Source organism: Ursus americanus, chromosome 8 (assembly GCF_024610735.1).
Source record: "Ursus americanus isolate L20-20 chromosome 8, mUrsAme1.1.p, whole genome shotgun sequence".
NCBI classification, from domain to species: Eukaryota; Metazoa; Chordata; class Mammalia; order Carnivora; family Ursidae; genus Ursus; species Ursus americanus.
Genome location: NC_142134.1, coordinates 15,430,399 through 15,449,101, shown reverse-complemented (window position 1 = coordinate 15,449,101; position 18,703 = coordinate 15,430,399). Strand labels below are relative to the sequence as shown.

At 35.8% G+C, this 18,703-nt stretch overlaps 1 protein-coding gene across 5 annotated transcripts in view; it reads right to left on the bottom strand.

Annotated features, from left to right (window-relative positions):
- Window positions 1-1,764: 1,764 nt before the first annotated feature.
- KLHL8 (kelch like family member 8) overlaps window positions 1,765-18,703 on the bottom strand; it is a 55,480-nt gene continuing 38,541 nt past the window's right edge. For 4 of the 5 annotated variants that reach the window (XM_045791460.2, XM_087864009.1, XM_045791450.2 and 1 more), the window contains 7 exons: window positions 15,879-16,022; window positions 14,761-14,872; window positions 7,725-7,893; window positions 7,354-7,513; window positions 4,771-4,972; window positions 4,441-4,525; window positions 1,765-3,113 (listed from right to left, as the gene is read on the bottom strand). In XM_045791460.2, coding sequence (XP_045647416.2) covers window positions 3,069-3,113; window positions 4,441-4,525; window positions 4,771-4,972; window positions 7,354-7,513; window positions 7,725-7,893; window positions 14,761-14,872; window positions 15,879-16,022 — 917 coding nt within the window. In that variant the 3' untranslated portion in view covers window positions 1,765-3,068. Of the gene's footprint in view, window positions 4,526-4,770; window positions 4,973-7,353; window positions 7,514-7,724; window positions 7,894-14,760; window positions 14,873-15,878; window positions 16,023-18,703 lie in introns of all 5 variants that reach the window. The other variant, XM_045791469.2, reaches the window with a different exon arrangement.

Here is an 18,703-nt window from a genome sequence, read left to right as displayed (position 1 = left end):
CTCTCACACACACACATACACTCACTCTCAAATAAATAAAATCTTAAAAAAAAAAGTTACTATCACTTAGGGCGATTTTAGAAATCTTCCATTGGAACGGTCTATTTGTGAAAAAATTTTCCAGTTAAGGAAAATCTTAATTTTTTTAGGGTAGATGTCCCCTTTTGTAACTATAAAATATTTTTAATCAAGCTTGAAAAAAGTGAATCATAAAAGTGAAACATGAAATAAGCATGAAAAAAGTACACATGGCCATAATCAAGATTCTGGTCAAAATTAACATGACTAGGGTTCCTGGTGGCCCTGCGGGTACAGCATGCAACTCGATCTCGGGGTTGTAAATTCAAGCCCCACACTGGGTGTAGAGATTATTTAAAAACAAAATCTTAAAAAAAACTAATTAAAAAAAATAGCAAATGACTAAAATGAGTGACAAGACTAATTCTCTTGGATGCCTTACAAATGGACTCTCACGGCCATTTTCAGAAAAATGTTTAGCAATGGCAACATAACTGGAAAAGGGAAAAAAACCACTTACTTGGAAGGACAACATTCATCCTAATGCATAAAGAATCTCATTTCTGTACAAGTCTGCAGTTGCTGAAGAGACTATTGCTTTAATCATTACTAAGATTAGTGAAACTACTTACATTAGTTGCCTATATCCTTTATTTTTAAATTATTATTATTATTTTAATTAGGCTCCATGCCCAGTGTGGAGCCCAATGTAGGCTTTGAACTCACGACCCTGAGATCAAGAGTTGGATGTTTGACTGAGCCACCCAGGTGCCTCTAAATATCCTTTATATGAGAAAAAAAATATTACAGTCAACTTAATGTCAGGGTTGGAGAATAAACAATTAGATAGTTTTGATAGGATTCTGTAAAAGTAGTAAAAAAACGAGAAGCAAAGTTACATAGACCTTATAGAAGTTGCTATTCATAGGGGTGCCTGGGTGGCTCAGTCATTAAGCGTCTGCCTTCAGCTCAGTTCGTGATCCCAGGGTCCTGGGATCAAGGCCCGCATTGGGCTCCCTGCTCAGTGAGAAGCCTGCTTCTCCCTCTTCCACTCCCCCTGCTTGTGTTCCCTCTCTCGCTGTATCTCTCTCTGTCAAATAAATAAAATCTTTAAAAAAGTTGCTATTCATAATAGATACATGTAGAGAGTGTGTGTGTGTGTATTTTTTAAGATTTCATTTATTCATGAGAGAGAGGGAGAGAGGCAGAGGGAGAGATGAGGGATTCGATCCCAGGACCCTGGGTCATGACCTGAGCCAAAGGCAGATGCTTATTAACCGACTGAGCCACCCAGGTGCCTAGTACATTTTGAATCAATAAATAGTACTGATATGAATCCAACTCTGATCTCAGTACTCGGCAGTATATATGATAATTTTTTATTTTGATTTGTTGGGGATATTACTACACAAACATACTTACAGTTTTAAGAAAATATTATAGAGAAGTTTTACTGCAACTTTTAATTCCACATAAAGAAGAGACAGAGCCAATGACACCCCAACAATAATTACTTTGGAAGTCTGATGTAAAAAAACGACAGAAAACATTAACTGATAAGATATGAATTAGATTCTAAATGCATTCTCTATCAAGAAAGACATGGAGAAAAAAGGAACAAAGAAAATTCTTAAGTTTACCATTTGCAAGAGGAGTTTACATAATTTTAACAATCTCTTATCTATGCATTTAATAGCATTATAAATTCAAAATGTGTGCGGGAATTAAGAGAATAAATAATATTGCTTAGAGGGAGTACGAAGTTTATTAAACATTTAAAATTATTTAAAATAACCAGTTACACAGAGTACAGTGAAATTAACCAAAACCAATATCAAGTAATTTGTTTCTAAAGTGGCAATACAATACAGGAAAGCAGTGGCTTTAATAACTTTATGGGAGAATCACACAAAAGCACCTACAATACTTCTTGAAGAAATAATAATATGCAAATTTTCACTTTTTTTTCCCACCTGCCATTTCAAAATTTTATCTCTATTTTATATCACTTTTTGGTTTTCTTATTAACATCTGAGGTTAAAATGAAAGGCCTCACAATTAAGTAGCCATATTCTTTTAATAATGTCATCTCTTTATTCCTGTGAATGTAATCATCTTTCAACTGCATGATTCCTTCAGCCTGATTCTCATTAAATATCTTAAAGAATGTTTTTAATAAACTGTGAATATTGGTTCCACTATTTATCTTTTCATAACCATTGTCAGGTCTTTCAAAACTATGCTTCTAACGATCTACACATAATATAACAGCCAGCCACATGTTTTCTTCACTTCACTTTCCTTATGAGTACTTCCTATTTTATGAGTAGCTAGGGTACCTTAGTATGTTAGATGACTACAGTATAGTAAAAACCAGAAATAGAAATTTAATACCTTAAAAAAAAAAAAAGAAATTTAACACCTTTATGTTCCTGAACTCTGCACACGTGACAAAAGCAGAAATACATTTTAAAAAAACCCACTTTAAATAATCTTAGAAACAGCAAGATCATGATCCTCTCTCCCACAAAATAAATACAACATTCTAGTAACCATAGTCAGACAAGCATTATAATACAAGAATTCCAGTAGACATAAGAAATAGACAGTTGAAGCCAGGTGTCGAGATTTTATGCTCCACATCCAGCTAGTTATAACCAATCCAGTGAGTGCTAGAGAGTAAAATGCTTTGAGGAATGACTGAAATATAGTTATACAAGAGAATACTGATTCAGATCCAGCAAAGACTTATGAACTTGCCAATAGGCTGATAGCAAAAAGTGGCATAATTTGGGAACTTTTAAATCTGCCTCATGAAAGACCTTTATCTGCTAGCCTGAGATCCTCCTACAATTTGTTTTTCTTTTTTTGGTCTAATATACTCAATAGACACTGGCTTTTGTACTGTGGCTTCTGATCCCACTATACTGACAAGCCCAGGCTACCTTTTAATGAGGACCATCACAGTTAGTAGGCAATGAACTTCAGAGCTGGGTGGATGGGGGGTAGTGTTCCTCAATGCCCCAGCTTCCTTGTGAACCAGCAATGAACTACACTAAATTGTGAGGCATGATGACAGGAAAATTCAGGGAGGCCTGGAAGAGAGGTACCAAAGTGCATTGCAAATACAAAACAGAATATTTTCATATTCTTCATAAATATTTATACAAGTATTTACATATAATGAATAGACCATTTTATAATACTGGCTAAAACCACGAAGAGCTGTTAAATCAGTAGGTTTATCAATATCCTGGCTTCAAATTAATGCACAGAAATATTTTCAACTGAGGTTCAATATACTGAAGGTGACTGAAGAGAAACAGTAAATTTCAATCTTGCTCTGTTTTTAATATCTTTTCTTGGTAATAATGGACTTGAACTAATCAGTAAGCCATAATCTATAAAGAATTTTTATAAAAATGCATTCATTTTCTGATAATAAATACATCCAAATTCCAGTATTTTTAAAAACCAGGATGGTGGAAAAGAACAAAACAGAAAGGTAATAATCCTGGGCTCAAAACCAAATGATTAAATCAAAGAGAGAAATATTTTCAGATTTCTCTCAGGGAGTCATGTAATCTGCACCATTTCTTCTCAAGGTCTCTCAACTGGGCACTAGAATAATATCAACTCTAAAGCCTTCTCCTCTAATATTTCTTCTGGTTCAATTTTTGCTAATATGAAACAAATACTTTTTGCATGAGATGAAAAAATAAAAGTGTAGATTTATTCAAATGGGATTAGTTCAGGTAAATATTTGTTGCCCTAAACAAGTCAAACTGAAATTAAGGGCTTCTTACAGCACTCCCATACAGCTTCTGAAAATTCAACCAAAGTGGCACTGAGAAAGATTAAACATTTTTTCTACTTCTATAAACACCCAAGAAATTGAAAAATCGACATCTAGAAAAAAAACAAGGCATAAATTCATCAGCACCAAGTAGAAATGATCTTCAAAAGGAACAAGATATACTTGTGTTGATGAACAGGTTCTACTCTCCCCTCTAGGAAAAGCCCACTTTAAGGCAAAAGAGAAGGTAAAACTTGAGAGTTTTGATTTATCCAAAAAGTCTTTAAAGAGGGATTTCAAGGTTTTGGTACTACTTTAAACATTTTTCAGAGGAGGTATGGTTTCAGGTTAGATTCTTTTTCTTCCCTATTCCATTATTTGCTAAAGTGGGGAGTATCACATTTACTTTTATTACTAATAGATCTTTAGCTACAGGGCTAAATGTTGCACTTAGTCACAATACGACAGTTTCCATTTAAAATAAGACTCTAGCAGTAGTGAAAACTGTTCAAAGGTGGTCACACAAAATCCTGGCTGTCCTTCCTGCATATCAAATATGACTAAATTGTTGGTGGCTGGAACTCAAATCACATACAATCAACCACATTATTGGATCCATGACCTACATCTCGAATTTGGCTGGTTAAACAGGTACACACAGCCACACCTGCTCCAGCTCTGCAGTGAGACACAGATCCAACCAGCTCCCACCTGAAAAGACAGAGGAAAAAGTATGTTATCTTAAAACAAAGCATGACTTACTTTACTCAAAACACCAACCATAGGCAAAAACTCCCTATTATTGGGACTGGTTCTGAAAGACAGGAAGGTTCCTCAGGGAGATAAGATATCCCTAACGTTTTATATTAACAGCTATGTCTAGTAGTATTTTAGCACTCTGGAATAATCTGTTACTGGAAGATCCCATTAAAGCATACAGAAAACATGAAAATTACCTATTCAGCACTGGATCAAATGCTTCCACTGTATTTAAGTATGCATTGCCATTATGCCCACCAACTGCAAAGATTTTGCCCATCACTGTTGCGATCCCCACTCCACCCCTGGGAGTGGTAAGTGCCGCTACATAATCCCATTTGTTGTTTCGAGGATCATACCGCTCAACCGAACTCAGAGGAGAATTATCATCAAAACCACCTATATATATATATAAAAAAAAGATTTTAGAAATAGTACTACATTTCATAGAAATTAACTATTAAATCTCAATCCAATAGCTTCTACACAACCCAATCTTTTAAAAAACATTTTAGAAAGTAGAGAAAATTAGGGAAAAGATTCACCCCAATACATATCATCACTATCAACTCCTATGAGACATTTTTCAACAATTCGAGATAACTTAGTATTTTATACCTCAATGCTAAGATTAAAAATCTCAAAATAGAAAAAACTAAAGTCCCCGTATCTAAGCAGATAATTTAGGAGGAAAACCCCCCCACAAACATTCATAATTTGTCCTTCGCCTCCTAGAAGCAAGTAATACAGTATTGAGATTCCTTCTCTGTGTGTATGTTATCATATTTTTAAACAGTAAGAGGGCCCGAGAAGAGAATAAACTACCACTGAATCATTTGACTCGAAAGTTTTCCAACTGTTTCCCCTAATACTGTAATTGTCATCATAATTACAGAGACGGCTACGACTGAATTCTCACCAATTTTTGTCAAAACTACATCTTCATGCAACATATTCTAGATGATGACAGTTCTCTCTACACATCATTCTAACAATGCTACTTATTATATTCCTGAGGGGTAAATATAGAGACTGTTATTTTGACAGTCTTCTTTCCCCTAAATGTGCCTTTTTTTAGACTCCATCTCAGTCTATATGAGTAATAACTCTCTTCAGCAACTATGCCTATTTTCCTGAGGACAGGAAGTGTTGCTATTATGATCAGTCTATTCAGAAACAAGGTCAGTAAAAAACAAAAAACAAAAACCCACAACAGTTAACTTCTCTAATGGGTTTAATTAAATCAATTTAATTGAAATAAAATTCACCAATTTTATGTGTATAATTTGATAAATATTGACAAATGTGTACAGTAGTATCCTCACCACAACAATATAAAACATATTTTCATTATAATAAAGGGTTTAGCTCTCCTACATAGAAGTTGTGAGAGGTAGCAACTGTGTACTGCAAGAACTCTGGTCTCTCACAGACTCAAGTTCAAATTCCAGCTTTGTCACTAGTTTAAAAGGCATGTGACTATGAGGTAAATTATTCAAACTCTCTGAGTCTTCGCTACCTCACAGAGCTGTGAGGATCAGACAAGATCTAAAGGTAAATTATGTTATTTCTTTTAATATACGTAAGCACTGGAAAATTCAGCATTATTTCCATTACTTGCAGATATTTCAATGCTAATACTATCCCACACTCTCTTATCAAGAACTCTAAGTTATGTAATAACAAACAGTTTACATCAACATAAGTGTGACATATGCTAGTTACAACCTCTCTGAACAATTTCTTTCTCTGTAAAGGAGGGAATTACTAATCACAATACTGCCACCCACTTTACTGGGTAACTACAAAGTACCAGATGCAGTTTGAGATGCTTCACATATTATCTCTAATTCTTAGAATAATTCTCTCAAATAATTCTCATTATTAGTTCTCATTAATAATTCTCATCATTATTACCATCTTATAGTTCTTTAAAACCTTGCAACTGAAAGTGTGCTGAATGGACCAGAAGCAGCATTGATTAACGCTTGGGAGCTGTTAGAAATATGGAATCTGGGGGCGCCTGGGTGGCACAGCGGTTAAGCGTCTGCCTTCGGCTCTGGGCGTGATCTCAGTGTTCTGGGATCGAGCACCACATCAGGCTCTTCCGCTATGAGCCTGCTTCTTCCTCTCCCACTCCCCCTGCTTGTGTTCCCTCTCTCGCTGTCTCTGTCGAATAAATAAATAAAATCTTTAAAAAAAAAAAAAAAAGAAATATGGAATCTGGGCTCCTCCCCTGCAGTTTAACAGCATCTTCAGAAGTCATACGCATATTCGAGTTTGAGAAAGCACGGCCCTATGGTTCCTTCCAATTCTGGAATTCAGTAAGTAAAAAGCAATAGAGATACCAACACCATTATGCATATGAAATATCCATTGCTTTGCTTAAAGGAGTCAACATAATTCCCTTGAAATGAAGATGAGAAAAAAATCTTAAATCTTTAAAAGATTTCAGCAAAGCACATTTGTGTCCTTACATTAAATATATATAGATATCTATATATATCTAGATATATATATATATATATCTTATTTAAATATAATCCTCTACTTTAGATATATTTGCTACTCCTAGTAAAAATATGAAGGTAGAAATTTTAAACAGGAAGGATGAAGGCATAAAATAAAGCACAAATGTGAACCTTGGTAATTTGAAAGCAAAACTTAGGACTATTCCATTTGAACCTAAATGCAATATAATTTGTATTACTGTGTTGTCTTATGACACTATCACCGTATATCCTGCAATAAATGAAACTAGAGAAATATCATCCACTCACCAACAACGTATAAGCAACCATGGAGCTCACTAACTCCATTGCCTGCTCTTCGTTGACCCATTTCTTTAACTTCTATCCACTTATCCAGATGTGGATCGTACCTCTCCACACTAGACAAAGAAGCTACTCCATCATTGCCACCTACTGCATAAACATGGTTCTAGATAAAGAATAAGAACACATGACATTAGACTTTTAATTGATTTGTATGTGGTCCTATCGGTAGGCCAGAATGTTTAAGAAAGCAATGTTTCACGAGATAATATGGTATATGATCATTACCTGCATCCTGGAGATATGAATATAGCAGACCTTTATTTATTAGGGCTGTGATACAATGCAATCCATGAGCAAACTGCCACATAACTTACTATAAGAGCCACAGAGCCAACTCCTCCACGGGGACTATTCATTGGTGCCACTGTACTCCACTGGTCAGATTCTATATCATATCTTTCTACATCATTGAAGCAAGTGTTGTCATCTAACCCTCCAATCGCATAAATTGGACCTCCCAAGGAGGCCAAGGCAATTCCTCGCCTGCAAAGATAATATAACGTACTTAAGCATCCGGTTTTGTTTCCAGAAAAAAGGTAGTAAAAATATCATGCTAAGGGAAGTTATTTACTTTGTTAAATCTCAATGAGGTTTTTTTCCCTGTTTTTAGATTTATCAAAGCTTCTGAATAGATGGCTACAAGGTTGCCAAATTGTGCAACTGTATGTGAACAGTGCCCTCTGGATTTACAATGCACAGCCTACACAGGTTAATTTAAACTCAAATGAAACAAAGTGAAACCCAACAAAATAATATAAATGGAGTCCAAAACATTCAACAGTAAAATGAATAACTAGAGATTAATGAATTGACAGAGATGTTTTGCTGTGGAAGTCAGAAGTCAATCTCATTTCTAAATTCAAGTCATTGCAGAGCACGTGTTTTGATGCAGAGTTTCACGGTACCACACAAAAGAACATCAATTTTTGTATTACAAGCTTTATATCACATCGCTTTACTTTTGAGGGGCATTTATTTCCCTTCTTGGAAAGAGGGAGACTTAGCCCTTGGTAAAAGCTAATTCACTGTAATGGTGATCAGAAAAAAAATTATATCAATTTCTTAAACACTGCAGCAATAAAAATTAAACTATTCTAAAACTATAAACTGCCACTGACTTAGTATGTACTTTGGACAGTGTATTTTATAAACTTCTACCTTGCCGCTTCATCTGTGACCCATTTGAGGAAGGAGCAGACACAGGTGATACAGAGATAATATAGGTAAAGCACTTAGAACAGTGATTGGCCCATGTTTAGTGCTATGTATTAGCTCTATTACTGGAGAATGCAGCTGGTCAACCGAGATTCTAAGTTTACCAAAGAGAACCCTAGGAAGGATTCTTAAGGGTAACGTTGTTACTCATTTTCAATCCCCTTAATTTCTTTTTTGAGTATAGAGCAATGACTTACAAAATACTGTGGCTATAAAAATTTGCAGGTGTGTGAACACGTGTGTACACTCTAGAACATACAGGTGTTATATAATGACAGACGTGTACCTAGTAAATATCCCTCCCCCCTCACCATCCCAAACCAAAATAGCTAATAATATTATTTCCTACTCTTCAATACTCTCTTGATTTTCATGAAATCACACATTTGAATTCCCTCCTAAATCTCTGGCTGGTGCTATTCTGTTACCTTTATCAGTGCCTTCCTCTCTACCCCATCATTAAATTATCAAGTTCCCTAAGGCCTCTTACCACTTACATTCTCTTTCCCAAGGCAATCTCATTCTTTTCATGGATTTATAATCAAATGTATATTTCCAGACATATATCCAACTTCTACCTTAAATCTGTCATGGTAGCTCTTCAACCTTAATTTTCTGCAAGTGAGCGAGGTGGGGGGGGAGGGCAGAGAATAGAGGAAGAGGGAGAGAGAGAGCCTTAAGCAAGCTCCCTGACACAGGGCTCCATCTCATGACCCTGAGATCATGACCCGAGCTTAAATCAAGAGTCAGACACTTAACAAACTGAGCCACCCAGGCATCCCTCTTCAACCTTAACTTTAATCCGAGATGAAACTCACTGCCTACTTCCCTGTGATAGGCAAATTTTAAGATGTACCCCCCCCACCCCAGTATATTCACCCTCAAGTTTGACTCCCATGCTTATACTACATTATATGGCAAAAAAGAGATTACTTGAATGGTCCTTATCTAATCACACAAGCCATATTAGAGAGGTTTCTCCAGCTGGTAGCAGAAGACAACTCAAAAACTCAAAGAATGAGGTGGATTCTGCATGCCACTGCTTGTTTGAAGACAGTGAGGAATGCCTGGAAAGGACCTGAGAGTGGCTTCTAGGAATTGACAGTGACACCTGGCAATAGCCAGTAAAAATGAGAAACTCAGTCCTACAATCTCAAGGAATGGAATTCTATCAATAACCTAAATGACCTTGGAAGTAGGTTCTTCCCCAGAGCCTCCAGATGAGAACTTAGCCCAACCTACACCTTGATTTTGGCCTTGTAAGACCCTAAATGGAAAACCCAGTCAAACCTGCTGGACTTCTGATCTATGAAACTGTGAGGTTTAATAAACAGATACTGTTTTAAGCTGCTAAGTGTGTGGTAAATGGTTTCAAAGCAATAGAAAACAAATATACCCATTGCAAGGGAAACAAAAATTTTTATCTTGTTCATTGCTTTTTTCTTCCTAATGCAGAAAACTGTACCACTATCCATATCCAATTGCTTAAGCCAAAAACTGAAGGATCATCCTTGCTTCTTGTTCTTTCCACCTTCCACACCTGATTATCATAAAATCCCTCATCCGTTCCTATTGTTTCAGCCTTATTTTTTCACACCATTCACCTTGATCTTTCAGCCTTACTGGACTTCCTTTACGCTCTCTGCTCTTGTTGACCTCCAGATTTTCAGACTTCATTTCTTCCCACCCATAACCCTTTTACCCACCAACACTTAACCAGGATAAGTTCTTCTACTCCTTCAGATCTTAGTTTAAATGGAACTTAAGATTTTCTCCATTTTCAAGCACCCTTTACTTACCCTATGCTTAGAATTATTGACCTTGGGGCGGCTGGGTGGCTCAGTCAGTTGAGCTGCCTTCAGCTCAGGTCATGATGTCAGGGCCCTGGGATAGAACCCACATCAGGCTCCCTGCTCAGCAGGGAGTCTGCTTCTCCCTCTCCCTCTGCCGCTCCCCCTGCTCATGCTTGCTTGCTCTTTGAAACAAACAAATAAAATCTTAAAAAAAAAAAGGGAATTATTGCCCTTGTAATTATATCTTTATTTGTATCTTTCCTTTTAGAATGTAAGATCTACAGAAGGAGACCCATGAGATCAAGACTTGAGCCAAAATCAAGAGTCAGACACTTAACTGACTGAGCCATCCAGGAGCCCCTACTGCATTTCTATACACTAATAATGAAGCAGCAGAAAGAGAAATTAAGAAAACAATCCTGTTTACAACTGCACCAAAAAGAATAAAATACCTAGGAATAAACCTAACCAGAGATGAAAAACCTATACTCTGAAAACTATAAAACAATGATGAAAGAAATTCAAGACAACACAAATGGAAAGATATTCCATGCTCATGAATAAGAACAAATTGTTAAAATGTCTACCCTACTCAAAGCAATCAACAGATTTAATGCAATCCCTATCAACAGCATTTTTCACAGAACTAGAACAATCCTAAAATGTGTATGGAACCACAAAAGACCCCTGAATAGCCAAAGCAATCTTGAAAAAGAAAACTGGAGGTATCACAATTCCAGACTGCAAGTTATATTATGAAGATACAGTAATCAAAACAGTATGGTACTGGCAAAAAAAAAAAAAAAGAAATATAGGTCAATGGAACAGAATTGAAAGCCCAGAAATAAACTCACAATTATATGGTCAATTAATCTTCGTCAAAGGAGGAAAGAATATGCAATGGAAAAAAGAGTCTCCTCAAAAAATGGTGTTCGGAAAACTGGGCAGCAACATGCAAAAGAATGAAACTAGACCACTTTCTTTCACCATACACAAAAACAAATTCAATGTGGATTAAGGACCTATATGTGAGACCTAAAACAATAAAACTACTAAAAAAGAGCAAAGGCAGTCTTTTCTGACACTGATCATAGCAACATCTTCCTAGATATGTCTCCTAAGGCAAGGGAAACAAAAGGAAAAATAATTGGGACTACATCAAAGTAAAAAGCTCTGCACAGCAAAGGAAACAATAAATAAAACTAAAAACAACATACTGAATGGGAGATGTTTGCAAATTACTTACCTGATAAAGGGTTGGTATCCAAAATGTATAAAGAACTTAACAAACTCAACACCCAAAACCCAAATAATCCAGTTAAGAAATGGGAGAAAGACACGAATAGACATTTTCCCAAAGAAGACATCCAGAGGGCCAACAGACAAGATGTTCAACATCACTTATCATCAGGGAAATGCAAATCAAAACCACAATGAGATATTACCTCACACCTCTCAGAATGGCTAAAATATAAAACATAAGAAACAACACTGTTGGCAAGGATATGGAGCAAAAGGAACCCCTGTGCATTGCTGGTGGGAATGTAAACTCGTGCAGCCATGGTGGAACACAGTATGGAAGTTCCTCAAAAAGTTAAAACTAGAACTACCTTAAGATCCACTACTGGGTATTTCCCCAAAGAATATGAAAACACTAATTCAAAGGGATATATGCACCCCTATGTTCACTGCAGCATTATTTACAATATGGAAGCATCAATATGGAAAATTATAATATGGAATATTATAATATTCCAAACTACGGAAGCATCCCAAGTATCCACTGATAGATAAATGGATAAAGAAAACATGCTGTATATATGTGTACACACACATACACACTGGAATATTACTCAGCCATAAAAAAGAATGAAATCTTGCCATGTGCAACAACACGGATGGAGCCAGAGTATAATGATAAGTGAAATAAGTCAGTCAGATAAAGACAAATATTATGATTTCACTCATATGTGGAATTTAAGAAACAAAAAGGGGGAAGGAAGAAGAGACAAACCAAAAAACAAGACTCTTAAATATAGAGAACAAACAGATGGTACCACAGGGGAGGTGGGTGGGGAATGGGTGAAACAGATGAAGGGGATTAAGAGTACACTTATCTTGGGTGATGGGTATTAAGGAGGAAATTGTGATGAGCACTGAGTGCTGTATGGATGTAATGAATCACAAAATCGTACTACTGAAACTAATATTACACTATATATCAACTGGAAAAAAAAGAGATCTAGGCTCACTCCACACCAATTCCAAAATAAATAGTTAGAAGGAAAAATTTAAAAAAATATATTTGGGAAATAAAAAGAGTACACCTATCTTGATGAGCACTGAGTAATATATGGAACTGTTAAATCACTATATTCTGCACCTGAAACTAATATACCACAGTACGTTAACTACACTGGAAGTAAAATAAAACAAAAAATCCTCTCTCCCCAAACCAGAACCCTTCAACAATTTTTTATACTACACGGTTTTCAGATCTCTTATTAAAGTGCTAGTCCTTCTATGCATCCCAGGTTATCTACATTTATAACAATTTTTGTGTACCACCCATAAACCATAATTATTTTCAAATTATAAACATACATTACTGTATTAACAGGTTGTGTTCATTAAAAAAACATGCAATCAGAACAAATTTAAAAGGATGCAATAAAAAATATATACGTCCAATTTTTATTCCCATATCCCAACTGATGTTGCATATCCCACTTTGAGACCCCGGCTATAGCTATGGAGAGATCAGCATAAAAAACAGAACAACTACAATCTTCCTTGATCTAAAGGATCCACTTCTCAATATAGGCAACTATATTATATTCGTTTTCCTTTTTTTAAGAGCTGTGCTTCATATTGGTTCAAGTAATTTTTTCCGTAAGAAACATAATTGCAAACCTGATTTTCCACCATGTTGTATTGATATAATGTGTCTTTCATAACACCTAAAGCAGGTTTTAACCTATAACTTTATTTTTAGGTATTGCCTATAGATTTAGAGTATGTTTGGCCTACTATGCTTTTGAATCTTGATTTGATCAAATACTAGCTATCCATTCACCCTAAGATATCTGAAAACTTGATATTCAAGTCATTAAGAAAATTCTAGTCAACATTTACTAATTCATGTTATGGAAAATCTTCCTCCTCTTTAGACTGATCCACTTATCAACATATATTTCAACTTATGTAGGTGAAAATTTTAAATATTAAGGCTCATAATAAAAAATGAGTAAAAAAATGAGGGCTATTTTCTTTTTTAAAAGAATTTACTTATTTATTTGAGAAAGAGCGAGAGATAGAGAGAAAGCACAAGCAGCAGGGAGGGGCAGAAGCAGGCTCCCGGCTGAGCATGGAGCCTGATGTGGGACTCAATCCCAGAACCCTGGGATCATGACCTGAGCTGAAAGCAGATGCTTAACCAACTGAGCCACCCAGGTGCCCTGAGAGGTATTTTCTTAATATGTTAAAAAAAAAAAAACCTATGCCTTAGTCCTAAAGCCAGTATCTCATTTAGTAGGGAAACATTAGAGACATTTCCACTAAGATCAAAAATAAGATAAAAACACCTACCATCTCTGCTACTATTCACACTGTATTAGATTAACAGGCAATATAACTAGACAAGAAAACTAATTCAAAGCATAGGGTTATGTGGAAAAACTGGCAATATTAATTAATACTATTGTATTAATGTTAGTTTCCTGGTTTCAGGAATCGTACTATGATGGTGCAAGATGTCACCATTATGGGAGCTGGGCAAAGAGTATACAGCAGGATTTCTCTATCTCAGCACCACTGACATTTGGGGCGGGGAAAATTTGCTGTGGGGGGCTTTCTTGTGCATTACAGGATTTTTAGCAGCATCCATGGCCTCTCCCAACTAGATGCCAACAGCCACTCCCCCAACATCCCCACCCCCAAACTGTTACGACCAAAAATGTCTCCAGATATTGCCAAGTATTCCACAAAGGAAGCAAAATCATCTTTTGTTGAGAATCACTGGTACATAAGAACTCTATTATTTTTGCAACTTTTCCTTAAACCTAAAATTATTTCAGAGTTAAAATAAAAAAAGAAAATCAATGCTCAGGTTTAGGTGGAAAGTATGTTAATCATTACCATATTCTAAAATATAAAAAATATAAAATACATCTCAAGAAGGAAAATATAAAAATTATAACCATCACATTGGATGCTAAATTTAACAAAATGTATTTAAGACAGTAAAGTTTCTAAAAACGTAAAAAGTAGAAAATTAGCCCTTTCAATGATTGGAAGCTTTATTTTCCACCAACAAATCAAAAAGAATTCCATGCTGATTCACCTCTTTGTGTTCATTGATGCTTTCATCATCCATTTATTAGTGAGAGGATCAAACATCTCCATGCTACCTAAATGTTCATTTCCATCATGTCCACCTACTGCGTACACTTTACCTGTCAAACAGAGAAGCATTTTCAGTTGATTCCAAGTAAGTAAACTGATGGTTATTTACGTATATATGTGTGTGTGTGTGTGTGTATATATATATGTACATATATATATATATGATCAACATATAATTAGAATAGCATGATAATTTCAACAAATAGTCTTCTGTTCAACATTATGAATAATGTCACTTAAATAGTCAAATGAAAATAACTGTAAGCTTCTACTTAATAAAATGCTGGGAACATGCTGTTCAATGTGAAGTTATTTAAATGCTCAAACACTATCCCTACCTTTGGTTTCCCAACTTTTTATTACTTAGTAGATGAAATCACTAATCATGCTTTCAAAGAATGTTTAATAAAATTTAAAAACACTCAACGTTATATGAAGAAAATATAAAATTCAATACAGTATAATCAAACTTTCTAAATGAAGTTATTAAAAATACACATACAATAAATAATTTTAAAGGTTACTACAAAAATGTCAACTGTGACTAGAAATTTCTGGGTGTTTGGGCTACAGATGATTTTTACTTTTCATTAGAATGTTCTCATATTTTCCTGAAAAGAATTTACACTTTTATAATCAGGAAAAAAAGTTATTTTTTTAAAGTCCCCTAACAATTTACCCATGGTTCTGTAATCACTTCCTTTTCAGTAACCAGTAAAAAAAATCTCATTTCAATAATAATTAGGCATAGAAAAAAGCTGATATATATTTATTATTTGAATTCAATAAACACTTTCAGTTTGATTAGTTTGCAGATATAACTCCGAAGAGTTTAACTCTTTAACTTCCTTTTCCCAATAAGCACCTACATACAAGACATTGTTCACTGAGCATCTATGGGCATAAGGCAAGTAAATAATCACCACACAAATATTTTGATATAGTGAAACATTTTGTAATTTAGCAATTTTCTTGCAGAAAGAAATTCTCAAAGTTCAAGTATTTTAAAAGAGTGTTATCATCACGTGCCATGACTTAAGATAATAATGGACCCACCTTCCACAGAGATTACACCCACATGTCGCCTTCGACTATTCATTTCTGGCCCAAAAAACCAACTGTTTTTGTTGATAGAATAGCATTCAATACTGCGAAACGGGTCACCAGATCCACCTCTACCACCTACACAAAACAGCACACCTAAAGGGAAAGCCAGAAAACACAGATCAAAATTATAGCTCCCTAATTTTAATTAGTGTGGAAAAAATACTTAGGAAGTCAAAATTTTGATGAACTGCTAAAAAAAGAGTTATCTGGATAACTTCAATGTCATTATGTTACTAAAAATCTAATTTTCTTTTTTTCCCCTTATCTGAATTTCTCAAAGAATAGGATACAACAGCTATCTCTGTTTGCTAACATCCCATTTTATAGTATGGTTTTTGTTTTTTTTTTTTAAGATTTTACTTATTTATTTGACAGAGAGACATCCAGAAAGAGGGGGAACACAAGCAGGGGGAGTGGGAGAGGAAGAAGCAGGCTCCCAGGGGAGGAGCCTGATGCGGGGCTCGATCCCAGAACCCTGGGATCATGCCCTGAGCTGAAGGCAGACACTTAATGACTGAGCCACCCAGGTGCCCCTATAGTATGGTTTAGATCTTCACCTACTCTGTAAAATTGCTCTTGCTAAGATCATAAGTACATCTAATAAACTCTTAATTTTTTTTTTTAAGATTTTATTTATTTGAGAGAGCGCGAGCACGAGAGAGAGCATGAGCTGGGGGAGAAGCAGATGGAGAGGGAGAGGCAGGCTCCCCGCTGAGCAGGGAACCTGATGTGGGGCTAGATCCCAGGACCCTGGGATCATGACCCGAGCCAAAGGCAGATGCTTAACCGACTGAGCCACCCAGGTGCCCCTTAAGTTAATTTCTTATTGAATACAAATTCAACACTCGATATGTTGATCACCCTACTTTTTGGGAAACTCCTTAACTCTCTTGATTTTCATAATACTGAAGTCTCCTTTTGTCTCCAACAATTTCTCTTTCCTGTTTCCCATGTTTCATCCTTTGCCTACTTCTCACATACTTCATATTCACACAGGAAAAGTGCATTCCTTGATTTTAAGTTCCATCTGTATCATAATGCCTTCCAACCTACAGATCTAAGCCACGTTTCCACTTGATGTCCCACAGGCACCTCAAACCCAACATATTCAAATGGCTCTCCCTTCCTCACCTACCTGAAACCTCTTCCTTCCCTGAGGTGCCCTGCCCTTTCTCTCCCTCACAATTTCACTGCCATTGCTTTAGTTCAGGCCCTCATGTGCTCTTATCCAACTACTGCAAAATCCTGTCCTTTCTTATCACTTAGCGGTCTTTTTGCTTTCAGACCTTCAACAGAGTAAACTAACTAAAAGGCTCTTTTGACAGCTTTCTATTACCTAAATCAGTTTTTAAAAACTTTAGCCAATGCCACTAAATTGCAGATTTAAAAATGGTTAAAATGAAAATTTTTAGATTATACATATTTCACTGCAATCTAAAAAATCAAAAGAAAAAAGAAAAAGAAAAACTTCAGTGTGGTTCAAGAATCACCTGGAAAGCATAAACCACAGGTTGATGGTCCTGACCTCCAGAGTTTCCGAATCAATAAGCATGGGGTAGATCCAAGAATTTATATTTCTAACAAGTTCCCAAGTGAATGCTTATGCTGCTGGGCCAGGGGCCACCACTTCTTTTACACTTTGAGAACCACTGCCCTACAGGATAAAGCCCAGCACAGCATAAAGGCCTTGTACTGTCTAACCTGATCTCCCTCTCTTTCTCTTAAACTTCATGTTCCTGCAAATGCATACAGTGCTCATCCTTGATGTTCCAAAGCCAATTTTTGGTAACTATCATTCACTTAACACAGTACAGAAATGATCCATTATGCTGATATCTGTCTCCAGAGTCTAAGATAGGTTAGGACTGTGTGTTAAACATTTTGTACTAATCAGGGCTAGCACAGTGCCTGGCATGTACTAGGCATTCGACGGATGAAAAATGAACTGAATACCCCTTTCCTTAACTGGAACCTAAAAAACATCTGTTTATTATTCAAAACTAAGACTGAGGTTTACTTTCTCTATAAAACCTTTCCTGAACCCTTCTGAGGTAAAAATAACCATTCTTTTGTGTTCCCCACTATACTTATATCAACATCCCTTTACCACTTCATTGCATTTATTTATTCACATGTCTATTTCCCTATATTGGACTGCAAGTTCTCTCAAAATAGGGCTGGCTATATTCTATGTGTATCTGCATTTCTGATGTCTACCCCAGAACCTGGCATGTGGGAGGTACTAAATATTTGCTGAATGACTGCATTAAAAAATGTACAGAATTGCTTGTGTCATCTTTTCCAACTAAATCAATACTTTAAGTCAAAGAAATTTAAAGTTGGAAGAGGCTTTAAAGATCATGGAAATCAAAATTGTTTATAAATAAAAAGGCTTTCAGAGATTACAAAATCTGCCCCAAATTATAATATTTAATGGCATAGCTGGAATTACAATCCCAGAATGTAATCTCAATCATTGAATAGATTTTCTGTAGAAACTAGTATTTCAGCTATACAGTTCACCTAGGAACATGGAATGGAAGGGAAAAAAGCTAAAAGTGAAACAAACAGGATACAAATCCTTCCTATGCTATTTCTCTGTGTAGCCTTGGGCATATTTTTACCTTCTCTGAGCCTTAGTCTCTTCATCCATAAAATGGAATAACACCATCTATCCCATAGTAAGGACTAAGTCCTACACTAAAACCTACTCATTAAGTTCCTACAATCAGGTAAGAGATCAGGTATACAAGGTCTACTATATGCCTACTATA